Source organism: Thunnus maccoyii, chromosome 14 (genome assembly GCF_910596095.1).
Source record: "Thunnus maccoyii chromosome 14, fThuMac1.1, whole genome shotgun sequence".
NCBI classification, from domain to species: Eukaryota; Metazoa; Chordata; class Actinopteri; order Scombriformes; family Scombridae; genus Thunnus; species Thunnus maccoyii.
The window spans coordinates 12,125,979-12,139,153 of NC_056546.1; the positions used below are offsets into that span (position 1 = coordinate 12,125,979).

General features: G+C 38.9%; 2 protein-coding genes across 3 annotated transcripts in view; both read left to right on the top strand.

Moving 5' to 3' along the window:
* The window catches only part of LOC121911330 (protein bicaudal C homolog 1-like), a 74,405-nt gene that overhangs the window by 4,818 nt on the left and 56,412 nt on the right, over nucleotides 1-13,175 (top strand). The window contains exon 1 of one of the 2 annotated variants that reach the window (XM_042432694.1): nucleotides 5,433-5,939. The exons of the other annotated variant lie outside the window; for it this stretch is intronic. Coding sequence (XP_042288628.1) covers nucleotides 5,747-5,939 — 193 coding nt within the window. The 5' untranslated portion in view covers nucleotides 5,433-5,746. Of the gene's footprint in view, nucleotides 1-5,432; nucleotides 5,940-13,175 lie in introns of those variants that run through there. 2 annotated transcript variants of the gene reach the window in all.
* Nucleotides 455-3,795, top strand: LOC121911332 (ubiquitin-conjugating enzyme E2 D4-like). The gene is made up of 7 exons (XM_042432700.1): nucleotides 455-637; nucleotides 1,166-1,229; nucleotides 1,392-1,423; nucleotides 2,297-2,374; nucleotides 2,717-2,822; nucleotides 3,240-3,333; nucleotides 3,425-3,795. Exons 1-7 carry the CDS (start codon nucleotides 614-616, stop codon nucleotides 3,468-3,470), a joined length of 444 nt encoding a protein of 147 aa, XP_042288634.1. The 5' UTR covers nucleotides 455-613; the 3' UTR covers nucleotides 3,471-3,795.

Here is a 13,175-nt window from a genome sequence, read left to right on the forward strand (position 1 = left end):
ACATCTCATTAGTGAAACGTACATAATTGTCTGGTCTGTCCAAATCAAGTAATATGCTCTTCAAAGGTCAAACATGAGTCATTACAGTGATTTTAGGGCAATACATAAGATAGAATGCCACTGTCTCTAGTGTTTTAAATGGAATGAAAAGAGGCCAAAGATGAGCCCATATTCAACCTAGGCCAAGGTTATGGCCTCTAGATTTACAATGAAAGGCACATATCCACACACTTTTTGAAGCTTTTTGAAGTAATCAGAGTATTTGGATGGTATAAAATATAGCGCCATATCAGCCTTTATTTTCTTTTTGTGGCCTGCCCTTACCCGGTCTTATCCTCTATATTTACTAAGTCTACCGAGCTCGAGTGGTTTCATGGATTTAACTGTGTCCGTATTTTTCGGTGAACGGTCCCTTTAAGTGGCTTGACTGAAAACTCAAACTCCCAGAATGCACCTCTCTATTCTTCGTCGTCGAACAAAAACGCGGAAACAAAAGAAATAACCAGTTTGTCAAAACAAACAGCACCGAGTCGGCATAAAGTGAGCGTATTTGTAGCTGACAGCTGTCAAAGTTAACACCGTAGCTTCTCATAACCCATCTGAAAGATTTGCCATGGCTTTAAAAAGAATACAGAAGGTAAGTGTGTTCGTCTTTTCTTCATTTATCTGATGTAGCGTTACGCTATTGAAAAGGTTGGAGCGATAACGTTACGGAAACGTAGCTATTGCCAGTCATTCATCTAATGTTAGCGGTCTGTTTGCTAACACAACCGGGTTGATTATTGTAGATAGTGTGTGTCAACCTTATTGTAAATGTTCTACTCAATGGAAATGAATTGACAAGACCAACAAGTCCGTTTTTCACGACATGACATTACACAGAGGACGGTTAAGTAGCTATAATTAAACTTAAATTGACGTTAGCTAACTTAGCTGATAGCTTAAGTTGGCCTAACGATAGTTAGCAAAAGCGCAGTGTGAAGGCACTTCAAGTTGTGTTTTTAGCTGCTTTTCGTGTCCCGAATTTAGTCGTTAGTTTACGTTAGTCTACAGTTTAAAAGCCAATCAAGTCTTCTGCCTTTTTAAGCGATGTACGTTGCTACAGTGAAGATTAATCTTTCAAACTGTTAAATTATTTTTGTTTTGTTTTCGTTTTTTGTCCCAGGAGTTGAATGACTTACAGAGGGATCCTCCTGCTTCATGTTCAGCTGGACCTGTAGGGGAGGACAGTAAGTATGAGGATGACATGTCATTTTCTTCATATTTAATCCTGTAATCTGCCATTCTTGTTGTGAATTTTGTTATGATTTGAGGACTGTACAAAACGTATTGTGGGTATGAAGTCTTGATGATCTTCTCACATGTTGTTTCTTTATCTTTGTCACCTTTAGTGTTTCACTGGCAAGCAACCATCACGGGACCGGTGAGCTTTTTCTGGATTTGTTTCCTGGATTTTTTTTTTTTAAAACCAAGCTGCTTCTGGATCTCTAGACAATAGTGTTTACGTTGACTTTACAGCCCTTTCTATTCTGTACGGAGAGCACAGACTGGTACTCTCTCTCCCACATACATACGGAAGCCCATGGCATTATTGAGACAATAGGAAAAAGGAAAATACCGCACAACCCCCCAGGAACAGTGCTGGGCTTTGAAACCAATTTGACTTAGTCAGTCTTAGTCCACAGTTAGTGGATTAACAATTTCTGGGTCCAACAGAGGCCCAAAAAGCACTTTTCCCGCACTCAATCATGGGAAAAGGAGTAGCTATAAAACGTTGGATCATTTTTTTTGAGCGCCACAACTCCTGCGAAATGACTCATTTCACTCTCAGAATTTGATCCATTCGGTCTGATCACATTTCAAAAGTCTAGAAGAGCCACATGACTGAACTGTTTTATCCCCATTCAAGTTAGCCGGAGGGTTAAACTGGAAGTTAGCCATCTCAGCCGGCGGAAGTCTCTAATGAGCACGCTCTATAGGCGCATTGGGGCCCATAGAGCGTGCGCAGTATGTTTTCATAATTTCTTTACAGTGGGAAGTGGCTGTTTTGGCTTCATGCTGAGCAACTTTCATAGGAATGAACAGGGCCCCGCCTCCTACGCTGCATCCAGTTCTCGTAATACATCCACGATACCGCCATGTCTCAATTATCCATTCATCTCCTTTGTTGTACTTTAAATGAAAGGCAAATAATAATCTAAATGCATGCTCTCTTTCTTGCTGCAAAAGTATTTGATCCTATAGGGATACACTAATAGGCCTAATTTATCATTTATCATTTTACTTCCCATTTCAGAATGACAGCCCATATCACGGAGGAGTGTTCTTCCTTTCTGTCCATTTCCCCACTGACTACCCCTTTAAACCACCAAAGGTATGTTTATTTATCTTAGAGATTAGGCAATTAGCTCAAAGTAGAGCCGATTGATTAGCCGATTGACAGAAAATAAATCAATAGCTATTCTGATACTTGATTAATTGTTAGTCATTTTTCAAGAAAAAATGCTAAAAATATTCTGTTTCCAGCTTACATTGAACTTATAAATGGCATTTAAAAAAAAAACAACTATTTTCTGACATTTAATTGACCAAACAATTGAACAATTAATGAAAATCATTTTAGCTCAAAATATCAGTGCTATTTTTTTAATAAATTATGTTATTTACCAAATTCTTTACTTGTTTCCTATTTCTGCCTTGTTTGTTATTTCCATAGGTTGCCTTTACAACCAAAATCTATCACCCAAACATAAACAGCAATGGTAGCATCTGCCTTGACATCTTGAGGTCACAGTGGTCGCCTGCCCTTACTGTATCAAAAGGTAACCAATTTCTTCATTTTGCCTGCATAGTATACTAAAGTACATTACAGCAACAGTGCTTAAGTTCTGATGTGTACTTACGATTAACTCAGGTACAAACCAGAACGATGATGTAATTAGATGTGTTTATGGTAAGATTAGGATCTTGGGCCAAAACACAACATGGGGAGGGAACACCAAAGGCGGGCACATTGCATTATACTAAACATAAAGAGGCAGCAATGCCCATTTAGTGAGGCAATCCACCGTGCTGTCACCAAATCTCAATTCTTGAAATCTAAGTTTGCCTATTTGTATTTACATACACATATGGAGAAGGAGTTTAAATTTTTTTTAATTTTTCATTTAACTGAAACCTGAATATAAGTCATACATGTATTTGTGGTGTACATACTGATTTTTGGTCTTTTTTTCCAGTTTTATTATCCATATGCTCTTTGCTATGTGACCCAAATCCAGATGATCCGCTTGTCCCAGACATTGCACACATATACAAATCAGACAGACAAAAGTAAGTATGAAAGCCAAAGAATTTTGGATATGGAAAAACTTCAGTCACTTCTTCTTTAAAAAACCCACTTTGATTTTCTTTTCCCTTTTAGATACAACAAAGTTGCCAGAGAATGGACTCAGAGGTATGCAATGTGAATGAGAGTGAAGTTTCCGCAACAACGATGCATCCCTGAACACCTCAAAATATGACCGCACTGTTGCAACTCCTCATCCGCACTGGTTCTAGTCAAGGTGGTTTTTTTTTACGCTTGAAGCACTTTCTCTACTCTGACTTGACATGACTTGTTTTTACTGTTTATTTTATTTTTCCCTTAAATTGGCATTATTATTATTATTATTTTTATTATTATTAGCAGTGGTAAGATGGCCTAATTGTATTTTTCTTTTAAGAGATTTATATTGTACAAGACTACACTGAATTTATTTTGCATTATTTTGCATTAAAAATATTAATCAAAAAGTGAATTTCAAATTGTTTTTGGCAATACACATGAGTAAACTGAATTTATGAAAAATCTTGCAGTGACATAAAATTTCTTTGTTTCTGTGTAATTTCTATAAACCAACAAGTCAGAGGTTGTCTCTTATTTTATTATTTACATGACCACTAGGTGGTAGCCTTTACTTTTTACTGCACAAGCCTTTTACAGAGGGCCATTTCTCTCCAGGACAACTTAATATTCATGTTTGTGTTACATTTAATTCAGGCCCATTTGCTAAATGGCTAGTCATGTGCACAGTGGCTATTATAGTGTCTTGCATTAGCAATGAAATGAAAATAAGATGTCATGTCTATTGAAATTAGATCGCCCATTATCATCACCTCTGCCTGTTGCAGCACAGTTTCTGTACACCAGTGAAGCTATGTACAGCACCTTGATCCATTAATGGAGCAGCTTATGTCTCATTTGGAAGTGTTTATAATTTAACTGATATTAATGTAAACACACATATTTAATCTCTGCAGTGCAACGGTGATGTGACTTGATCAGACTGCTCTCAGTTGTAGCTTTGGAGCTTTTCAACTTCAGTTTACTTGTGAGTGTAGGTGAAGACAGTTTTAAGAAATACAGTCTATCTATTTCCCTAAAAAGAAAGTCAGGTACATGGTAATTTCCACCCCAGATTTCAGAGTGATGGAGGTTTTCATTCCAAATGAGCAGGAAGTGGACTGGGAGAAATCTGTGGTAGTGCTGCACTATGCATTACTGTTTGCTTTGTAATGAAAACTCCAGCTGCCAACTAAAGAATAATGATGATGATGGTAAAACATCTGTAGTGACTGACCTGGCAGGTACAGGTGATGGAGGACAGATCACAGATACAGCAAAGCAAAATATTAGACGCTGATTAAATACAAAATGTGGAGAATTAACAACACAAAAACTGGAAAACTGCATTTAACAAGGCCATATATCATTGGAAGCCAACATTAATCACTTCCTGGCCACAGCATGAGAATAACCCCTGACATCTGTCAGAATTATATTTCTATAGGGACTTGCAAACTTTCTATTGTACACATTACTGAGTTCAGTGACCTTTATTGCACCTCCTGGTTAGATACTACTTTTTCCTGCATCAACACATACAATTTACTCCATCTTTTTGTTTTTTGGACTGTTGCCCTGTTCTGGGTCTCTTAATGAAGCTTTTCTCCACATTTGTTTTGGTTTCCCTTTTCCTGTATTGCTTCCCTTAACCCACTCCCAGGATGTATAGTGTTTCCTCTGTAAACCAATGAATTGGTTGCGTGGTATTTTATTATGAACTATAAACCTGCCAGGAAAAGAGGTATATAGATATTCATTCATACTCAGGTCGAGACTGCCTTTGTATTTGACTTGTAATATCATTTTCAGCTCATAATAACTGATTTGGTTGCCTATAATTGGCTATAATCCCTGAACAGATTCCCCCCAAGTGAGACATAAACTTTGTACACTCCATAAATCCCACAAAAACAAATTCAATCCAGTGAATTTCTCTCGGATTTTAAAATTCGGATGCCTTTTCAAGAACCCAGGGGGAGGTAGATGCACAAAAAATCTGTCTGGGAGGAGTCCTGCCTTTTTTTTTTTTTTTTTGCAAGATGACACGTGAAACTTTGCTGAGGAGTTGGTTGGTGATTTTGCTGTGTGCAGTTTGGTGCTCCGTTAACTCGGCAGACAATCTAAAGCGAGTGGATCAGTGTGCTCCCAACTATTTTTAGAAGTTTGCCTAATGGGGGAAAACGAAAGGGCTTGAAGAAACTGCAGAGGGAAAGTGTCGACTGCGCTGCAATGAGCTCGCACAACACTCCGAAGTGACGGAATAAAAAGAAGTTTTCCAGAACAGAAGTTCAAAGCTTTGCTTCAGCTCAACTTAACTTTAAAACGCAGTGGCCACTGGAGAAGTTGCTGTGCAGCGCAATGGCTGCCCAGTGCGACACTTTAAGCGGATACTTGCAGCAGTCGGACCAGGGCTCGAACAGTGAGCGCAGCACCGACTCTCCCCTCCCGGGATCAGAGGAAGATCTGAGCGGACCCCATCCGCTGCCAGACCCGGAGTGGACTGAGGAGAGGTTTCGAGTGGACCGCAAGAAGTTGGAAGTCATGTTATTAGGTAAAAAAACAAATAAGTAATTAAGTACAAAGTTTAGTGATATATAGAAATATTTTCACTCTATAATGTGTTTTCAACTTCCATCCTGTCCACGTTTCAACTGTAATTGTAGCCTGTCCTTGTGTCAGGGAAGCTGCACACTTTAGCAGCCTTCTGATGGCCCTTTGTTTATGTAAGACGTATAAAATTACATTTTCAATGCACAATTACTGATTTCAGTTACTTAAAATTGTAGGACTCCTTGCTTGCATGGTCAGGAAACTTGAGCGTGGCATGTGCGTGATCCGGAACGAATCAATTAGGGCAATTAAGCCGAGCCAATTAGCTTTGAGTCTTCAATTAGTGTCATTACGTTTATAAGCAGAAGAAAATTGTATGATGACCACAGCAGAGAAGAGACCGAGTTTACACTTATGGACAGGCTTAAAACTAGAGTTTGGACACAAGGTTGACGAGGTCAAAGACATAAGAGATATGTCATTAATGATATACCAGTCGTGCTGTACGTATGGAGGTAGTAACATGCTCCAACCACAGGCCGTCGCTGCACAAACTCCCATGGTGTACAATTGTTTGTAGACTAAACTGAAATTGACCTGAACATCCAGTTTGCTTAGTCCTTAGTGAAATGGCCTGCATACATAAACAACTGATGCAACAGCTTTGGCTGGCTTGAACAAAAAATGTTATGAAAAGGAACTGAATGTTGAGAAGTAAATGCAGAATCAAGCCAGTATACAAGTAGGGTAGCAGTTAGCAATAAAATTTACATTAATTACATTTTAATGACTGCCATTGATGCATTTTGCCCAACTTATTGTGGTGATAAAAAGTTATTCACACTGTGATCTCTCCTAATGAAGTGCAAGCAACAGTGAACAGTTAACCAAACAATGACAGGCTCATAAAGAGACCAGGCGGTCCCTGTTGAGAAGTCCCTGGAAACTCAGAGGTTGAGGTCATTTATCACATATTTCAAAACACAAGTGTGTGGAATATAATAGCATTAGGTAAGAGGGATGGATTCTTTATCAATTCCACAAGAAGACAGAAAGTCGCCAACAGCAGAGAAGCCGCCAAACAGGATCTTAGGAGGAACATTATCGTTTATATTCATGCTGTGATCAAAACAAATGTGAACTTGTGTGCACAGTGCTGATTAGTATGGCTTAAAATTGTATCTCTGGTATTTGGTGAAAGCTGTTATCCTTCAAATTTGGTAGTTCTGCTTAATTTGAGATTAGTCTTCAGTGAGCAGCTTGTGTTGTTGAAGTAAGTTTATCCTTTATTCTATACACACAGACACAGGCACGCACACACGTAGTTCCCCTTGAGATTGTCCTGGTTGCTGCCTCGCTGCTCAGTACATTCCTCAAAGCTCCATGTCATCCCTAACTCTTCCAGGAAAACAACTTAACCAGAGACCGGCCCTAAATCCGAGACTCCCGGACATACCGTGCGCCACGTCACTCAGTGTGCCTTAATGTGTCTGTCTGTGTGTATGTATAAGTTATATGTAATCTATCCAGTCAACTGCGTCTTCACAGTTTGTTAGTTTGGGCTCCTATCTCTGCCAACATCTTTTTTCTCAATTGTTGTCTCATGACATCATGGCTGACATTGCTCATGTTGACATTGCAGCTGGGATGCAGAATAGAAAAGGCTGCTGTGTTCCTCTGTGTTCTGGTCTTTCTGGTCATTTGTAGGTTCAGGTTTAAAGACCACATTATCTCGACTGTGAAACTGCTTTAACCTTTGACCTCTGGCCTTCAGGAAGAATCCAGGATGTCTGGTTATGTCGTATGTAGCTTGGTTATCTCTTAGTAGACATTGCACAGTCCCAGCATCTTGTGAGTTTTTTCACATAATAGACTAATGACTTCACAAAGCCACAATCTTGGTCTAAATTTGTTTCAACTCACTGGATCAGAGATTCTCTTTTTTTGTTCTGTAGCCATAGGGGAACATTCAAATCCTAATGAATAGCTCTTTTAGTCTCATTCAGTTGGGTCAGAGCTGTGTAACATCTGGCTGTGTTTTGATTGGATAAGCTGTAGATTTTGACATGGTACATCATGTTCTGAAGGCCAGAGTTTGGACTATAATGAAATAATTTTATGGGAACTCCAGTATATTTTTGCTCAGTGTTTTATTGTCTGTGACTGAATCTTTGGCTTCTCTGTCCTGGAAAATTAAGTGTGCTTGACCCTCGGCAAAGAGCCACCGGTCAAATCATGCTGCGATCGCTTCCCAAATAACAATAAGTCATCATCTCAACTTTCTGACCCAGGTAATGTGTTTGCACTAGTTTGCAAATTCGGGGCTGCAATGACCACTTAGTGCAGAATAGTTCATATTGAAATAGTAGTATAGAAATATTGAAAGTGTTATGACTGCAGATAATATTTTAGAGACACAGACATTTGAAACTCTTACTATTCTATGCTTTGGAAATAGCACTTATACCCACCTCTTTTATGAAATATTATGTCAGTGGCTAATCTTTAAAGGTATACTATACAGGACTTTCCTAAAAAACAATGTACAGACTCATACAAAAAAAATCCCTCTCAGTCATCACTTATGACCCACTAGAAGTGTGTGGTGGTGTATTTATCTGCAGAGACCTGCTCTCTGACTGAATTTCCTATTTTCTCATTGTTTCGCTGTGTTCGGGACATTTCTGGGCGTCTGGGCAGTGGATGGTTGCCCAGAGCGAATAACGGCGCGCGGGGTGTGATGTCGGGACTCCTGGTGTAGCCACCAGGTGACATCGCTGTCTCCGTCTCTTTCCTCTGTTCTGCTCTGCTCTCTGTCTCTGTGTCATGGATCTGTAAAGAGCTGCAGGTCTGTGTGTCTGCTTGACCAGGGTCACGGCTGAGCTACACACACGTAGAGCAGATAGGCCACAGCGGACAGGATGAAGCTCTGCATTCACACAAAATGCGGCACCTTCCCACAGGGTTGCACGGGCGTGTTTATTTGTGCTTTAGAACTAACCGCCGTGAAACAATCAGAAAATAACATTTTATCTATCCGATTCATGTCTTTGTTCTCGCCAGTGCTGCTCACTCTCTTCATTCACTATCTAGCTTGCTCGACCACATCTGCTCTCTCTCTCTCTCTCTCTCTCTCTCTCTCTCTCTCTCTCTCTTGCTCTCTCTCTCTCTCGCTCTGCCAACTTTGGATGCTGTGTTTACAAACACCAACCGACAAATCTTGCATAGTATACCTTTAACAGAACTGCTTTGAGGTTTAGAGGCAGAGGACAAATTTCTTGTGTAAAGCATGGCTAAACATTCATTCACTCTCTGGCATATGGATAACACATTTCTGCCCTGCACGTACATCAGTAGTGTTGTGTGAAAGATGACATTTTCCCCAAATGGTGGACAAAGTCTGAACTGTAAATTGTAAAATAAATGTTTAAATCAATAGATGCATAAATTGCACACAAAGAATAAGCCATTATACATCACATAAACATTAGTATGGAAGGAAACAAGATAAGTTTAAAATAGAGCTGCAAATAATGATTCTTCTATTATTGATTAATCTGATGATCATCTAAGTTTCCTAAAGCCCAAGGTGACATATTTAAATGTCTTGTTTTATCTGACCAACAGTCCAGAACCTAAAGATGTGCAGTTATGATATAAATTAGAAAAAGCAGAAAATCCTCACATTTTAGAAGCTGGAACTTCAGAATATTTGGAATTTCTGCTTATGAAATGGCTTTAATGATAAAGTGACTGTCAAAATAGTTCCATATTAATTTTCTGTCTCATCGATTCATTGAGTGATCATTATAGCTCTAATTTAAAACATAGAATAGAAAAAGAGGTATAACAGCAGGAAGAAGCTTAGGACTAAATAGATTATGTACATTTGTTGTTTTTGATGCATGAATTCAATATACTTGCTGCAGTTTCATTTGCATCCAATATATGATAATGAGGCCGTATTGATCAAATCCTGTTATATGGTGTCCATTGTACCCAGCTCACGTCTGGTTGATGAGTGCCTAAATACTTAGATAAATTACCTTCCGTTGACTTTTTCAGACAAGAAGCCAACTTATTAGTATAATTAGGAATGGTGGTGTGATGCAGGTAAACAATAGCTGCTGTGTGCATGTATTTACTGCAAATGAGCCTGACACTTGTCTTTACAGAGTACATGTTTTTGTCACTTACCTCCTAAGAATTTGGGCTATTCAGTTTTATAATAAATACAAATGTGACCCACTGTTTTGGGGCAATTAGAATCAAGTTGTGTTCCTGAATTATCCCTGAATTTTATTCACCATTTGATTGATCGATTTTAGGGCTGCAACTAACAATTATTTTCATTGTCGATTAATTAATGAATTTTTTTTTCTTTTTTTCTGACCAACAGTCCAAAACCCAAAAATATTAGTTTACATTCATATAAAAGAAAGAAAAGCAGAAAATCTTCAAATCTAAGAAACTGGAATCTGTTCATTTTTGGCATATTTGCTGAAATTGATATTACATACCACCATAGTTAATAATGTAGAGCCAGAAAAATCCTGCAATTAAATTTACCTAAATGTATCAGAAGTCTAGGCCCAATTATATTTGCTTTAAATCAGGAATGTGAAAATGTTTTCCAAATAATAATCCTGGCTGTAGTCGGAAAGTACAAGAAACGGGTCAGAGTGGGACATCAGACTGGTAAAGAGGCATGTAATGAGGGGTTGCGTAAATTCTGGACAATAAAAAGGACTCTGAAGCTCTCTGTTCCCATTAAAAGATGTTTGTGATTCACCAGTATGTCGCCATGCTGAAGCCAAACCCCAGTGTACACTTAACCTCTTAAACTCCACAAGGATGCCCGTGACATTACGTCTTTCAGAGACTTAAACGCGCTCAGTTTTAAAGCTAGAGTGAAGATACTGGTATCATATGAAACTAGACGACCTACAGCAAGGCTGTTGGGTATCCACTGGTACCAATTTCATGCTAGCTTGTAGGGAAGGGGGCTAAATAATGCTAAACCTTGGTGAGGGGAAATTTTCAAAGGCGTCCCTTGACCTCTCACCTCAAGATATCTGAATGAAAATTGGTTCTGTGGTTACCCAAGAGTCTCATCACACATCAGACATCCCCACTTTATGCTAATCCCATGCAGTTTGGGGCAAAAACCATGCAGTTGTTTGCATGCGGTATAAATGAGTTATTTTCGCCTATTGTAAAAATGGTGTATTTTGAATATTTCTGCATACTGGGGTCCCTAAACAGTCTTGGAATTGCATAAATTGGGTATGATCAGAAAGCCGAGACTGTAGTGGATTCAGTGAGCCCAATTGTATCCATGTGTCTCACTGTATCAAGTGAGCCATAGTGACCTCTAGGATTATCACAGCCTCATGAAACTTTACAATGGCATTCAGAGGATGTATGGCTTTCCAAAGTATATTGACACTAAGGGAGTTTCAGAGCAATTTCCAGAACAGACAGCTTGCCATCCAATAGCCGAAAAATGCAATTTTTACAGAAATCTCCAAATGTCGAAAGTTTTTGATACCAAATTACAGCATGTATTTTTCTATGGTGTTCTTCAAGGTCTTGGTGTCTTAATGTTGTATTTTGGAGGGATTTATGACCATTTTTAATAAATTCTCGAATAGTCAACAATGGTTAGATTTTGCACCAAATCTGTGTAACAAATTTTTACTCCCCTGTTTTGGCATACTCTGCATCAGTGGATTTTAAATGGAAATTATTAACTGCTCAGCAATTACAACTTTACTGTCTCTGGAACAGCGGGGACACAGGTTCTTGGGCTTAGATCAGTAAATAGAGTGTAAAGTGACAACAAAATCTCACCCTGACAGCCATCTGCGTTTATTGTTGTACTATTGGCACCGTGGAATAGAACTTCCAAGTTAATGGCTTGGAGACCTTGACACAGGCATGAAAGCTTGAAAGATAGTTTTATGTGTACAGCGAACCGTGTAAGACAACTTTTGTGCCCTCTTTAGTTTTGAAGTAAAGAGACCAGGGGCAAGTGTGGGAAAGAGGTAACATTTTCTTCAACCTCCTATTATCCAAACTGAGTGTGTCTGTATGTGCAACAAGGTTTTCCATGGATTTTTTAAGCATAGGTTACCATTGTATTCTTCTGTATATTGGCCAGTTTGAAGAGCTCTGTGGATTTCCCTGCTCAGACTAGTAATGATGAGGGTTCAGTAAGCATGGCCTCCTGGAGGGCCAGTGTGTGTGCACACATCGTAACAACATGTTTGCTGAGTAACTGCAACAACAACCTACAATTAAGCTAAGTGAATCATTTTCTTCATTGAACTAATTTGTTTTCCTTCTCCTAAACCACAGACTATTATTGGGTAGCTTTGTCTTTGAACGGAAAAAAGAACTGTTGAATGTCGCGATGAGAAAGTACAAGGTTTTCTCAGGTATTTTCAGTACGTAGTGATAATGTTTTCAGTACATTATGCATCGGGTATTGCTACTGTACTCACTATCCTTTGTGTAAAAGATGCTAATGCTAAGAGTTGTACTAAATACATATGTTGAAATGTTTTTCTCACACACAACTTCATTTGTAGGCCACAAATTCTGTACAGTGTGAGAATATATTACTTTGAAGGCAAGTGGAAACTCTTTGCCTGAGAAAGGAAAAAGGCCCTCTAGCATATAACAAATATGATCATTGTATTTTTCTTTGTTTTTTCCCTTTGTTGTTTAGAGAATTATTTCACTGGCTTCCGTACCCACATAATGAGGGGAGTATGTGTGAGGGCCTCATCCTCCTCTTCCTCCTGAGTGCTGAGTAAGACTCTCAGACAGGAAGTGAGTGTCTTGTGGGGAATGTGCTGCAGGCTTTCTCTCTCTCTCTCTCTTTCTCTCTCGTTTTCCCCCTCTATTGGTCCCTCTTGAGTATTCAAACACTGGTCTGTTGTTCCAGCTTCCATCATATCCACTGTGGAGTCGTTGGGACTTTCCCTAGTCTTATGGTCTATCCTTACACTAAAACAAAATCCTCACTCTAACCTTCTAACCTAACTAAACGCAGGCAAATTGTTAGTGAAAACAATGATCGATCATTTTAAGCTCTTGGATTTTTGTATCTTGTAGTATTCAGTTTTGGGGCTAAAAGGTGATCGTAGGGCTGCACAACTAATTGTGGGTAATTGTGTATAGTGATTTTTGATAATTTGGTATGTTGAGAGTATTGAAGTGATTTTAGGTT

Excerpts from the sequence above, each read along its gene's own strand:
- LOC121911332 (XM_042432700.1), top strand. The coding sequence starts at position 614 with ATGGCTTTAAAAAGAATACAGAAG. Across the intron at positions 2,375-2,716 it reads ACCCCTTTAAACCACCAAAG|GTTGCCTTTACAACCAAAAT; the intron begins GTATGTTTATTT and ends TTATTTCCATAG. Across the intron at positions 2,823-3,239 it reads TGCCCTTACTGTATCAAAAG|TTTTATTATCCATATGCTCT; the intron begins GTAACCAATTTC and ends CTTTTTTTCCAG.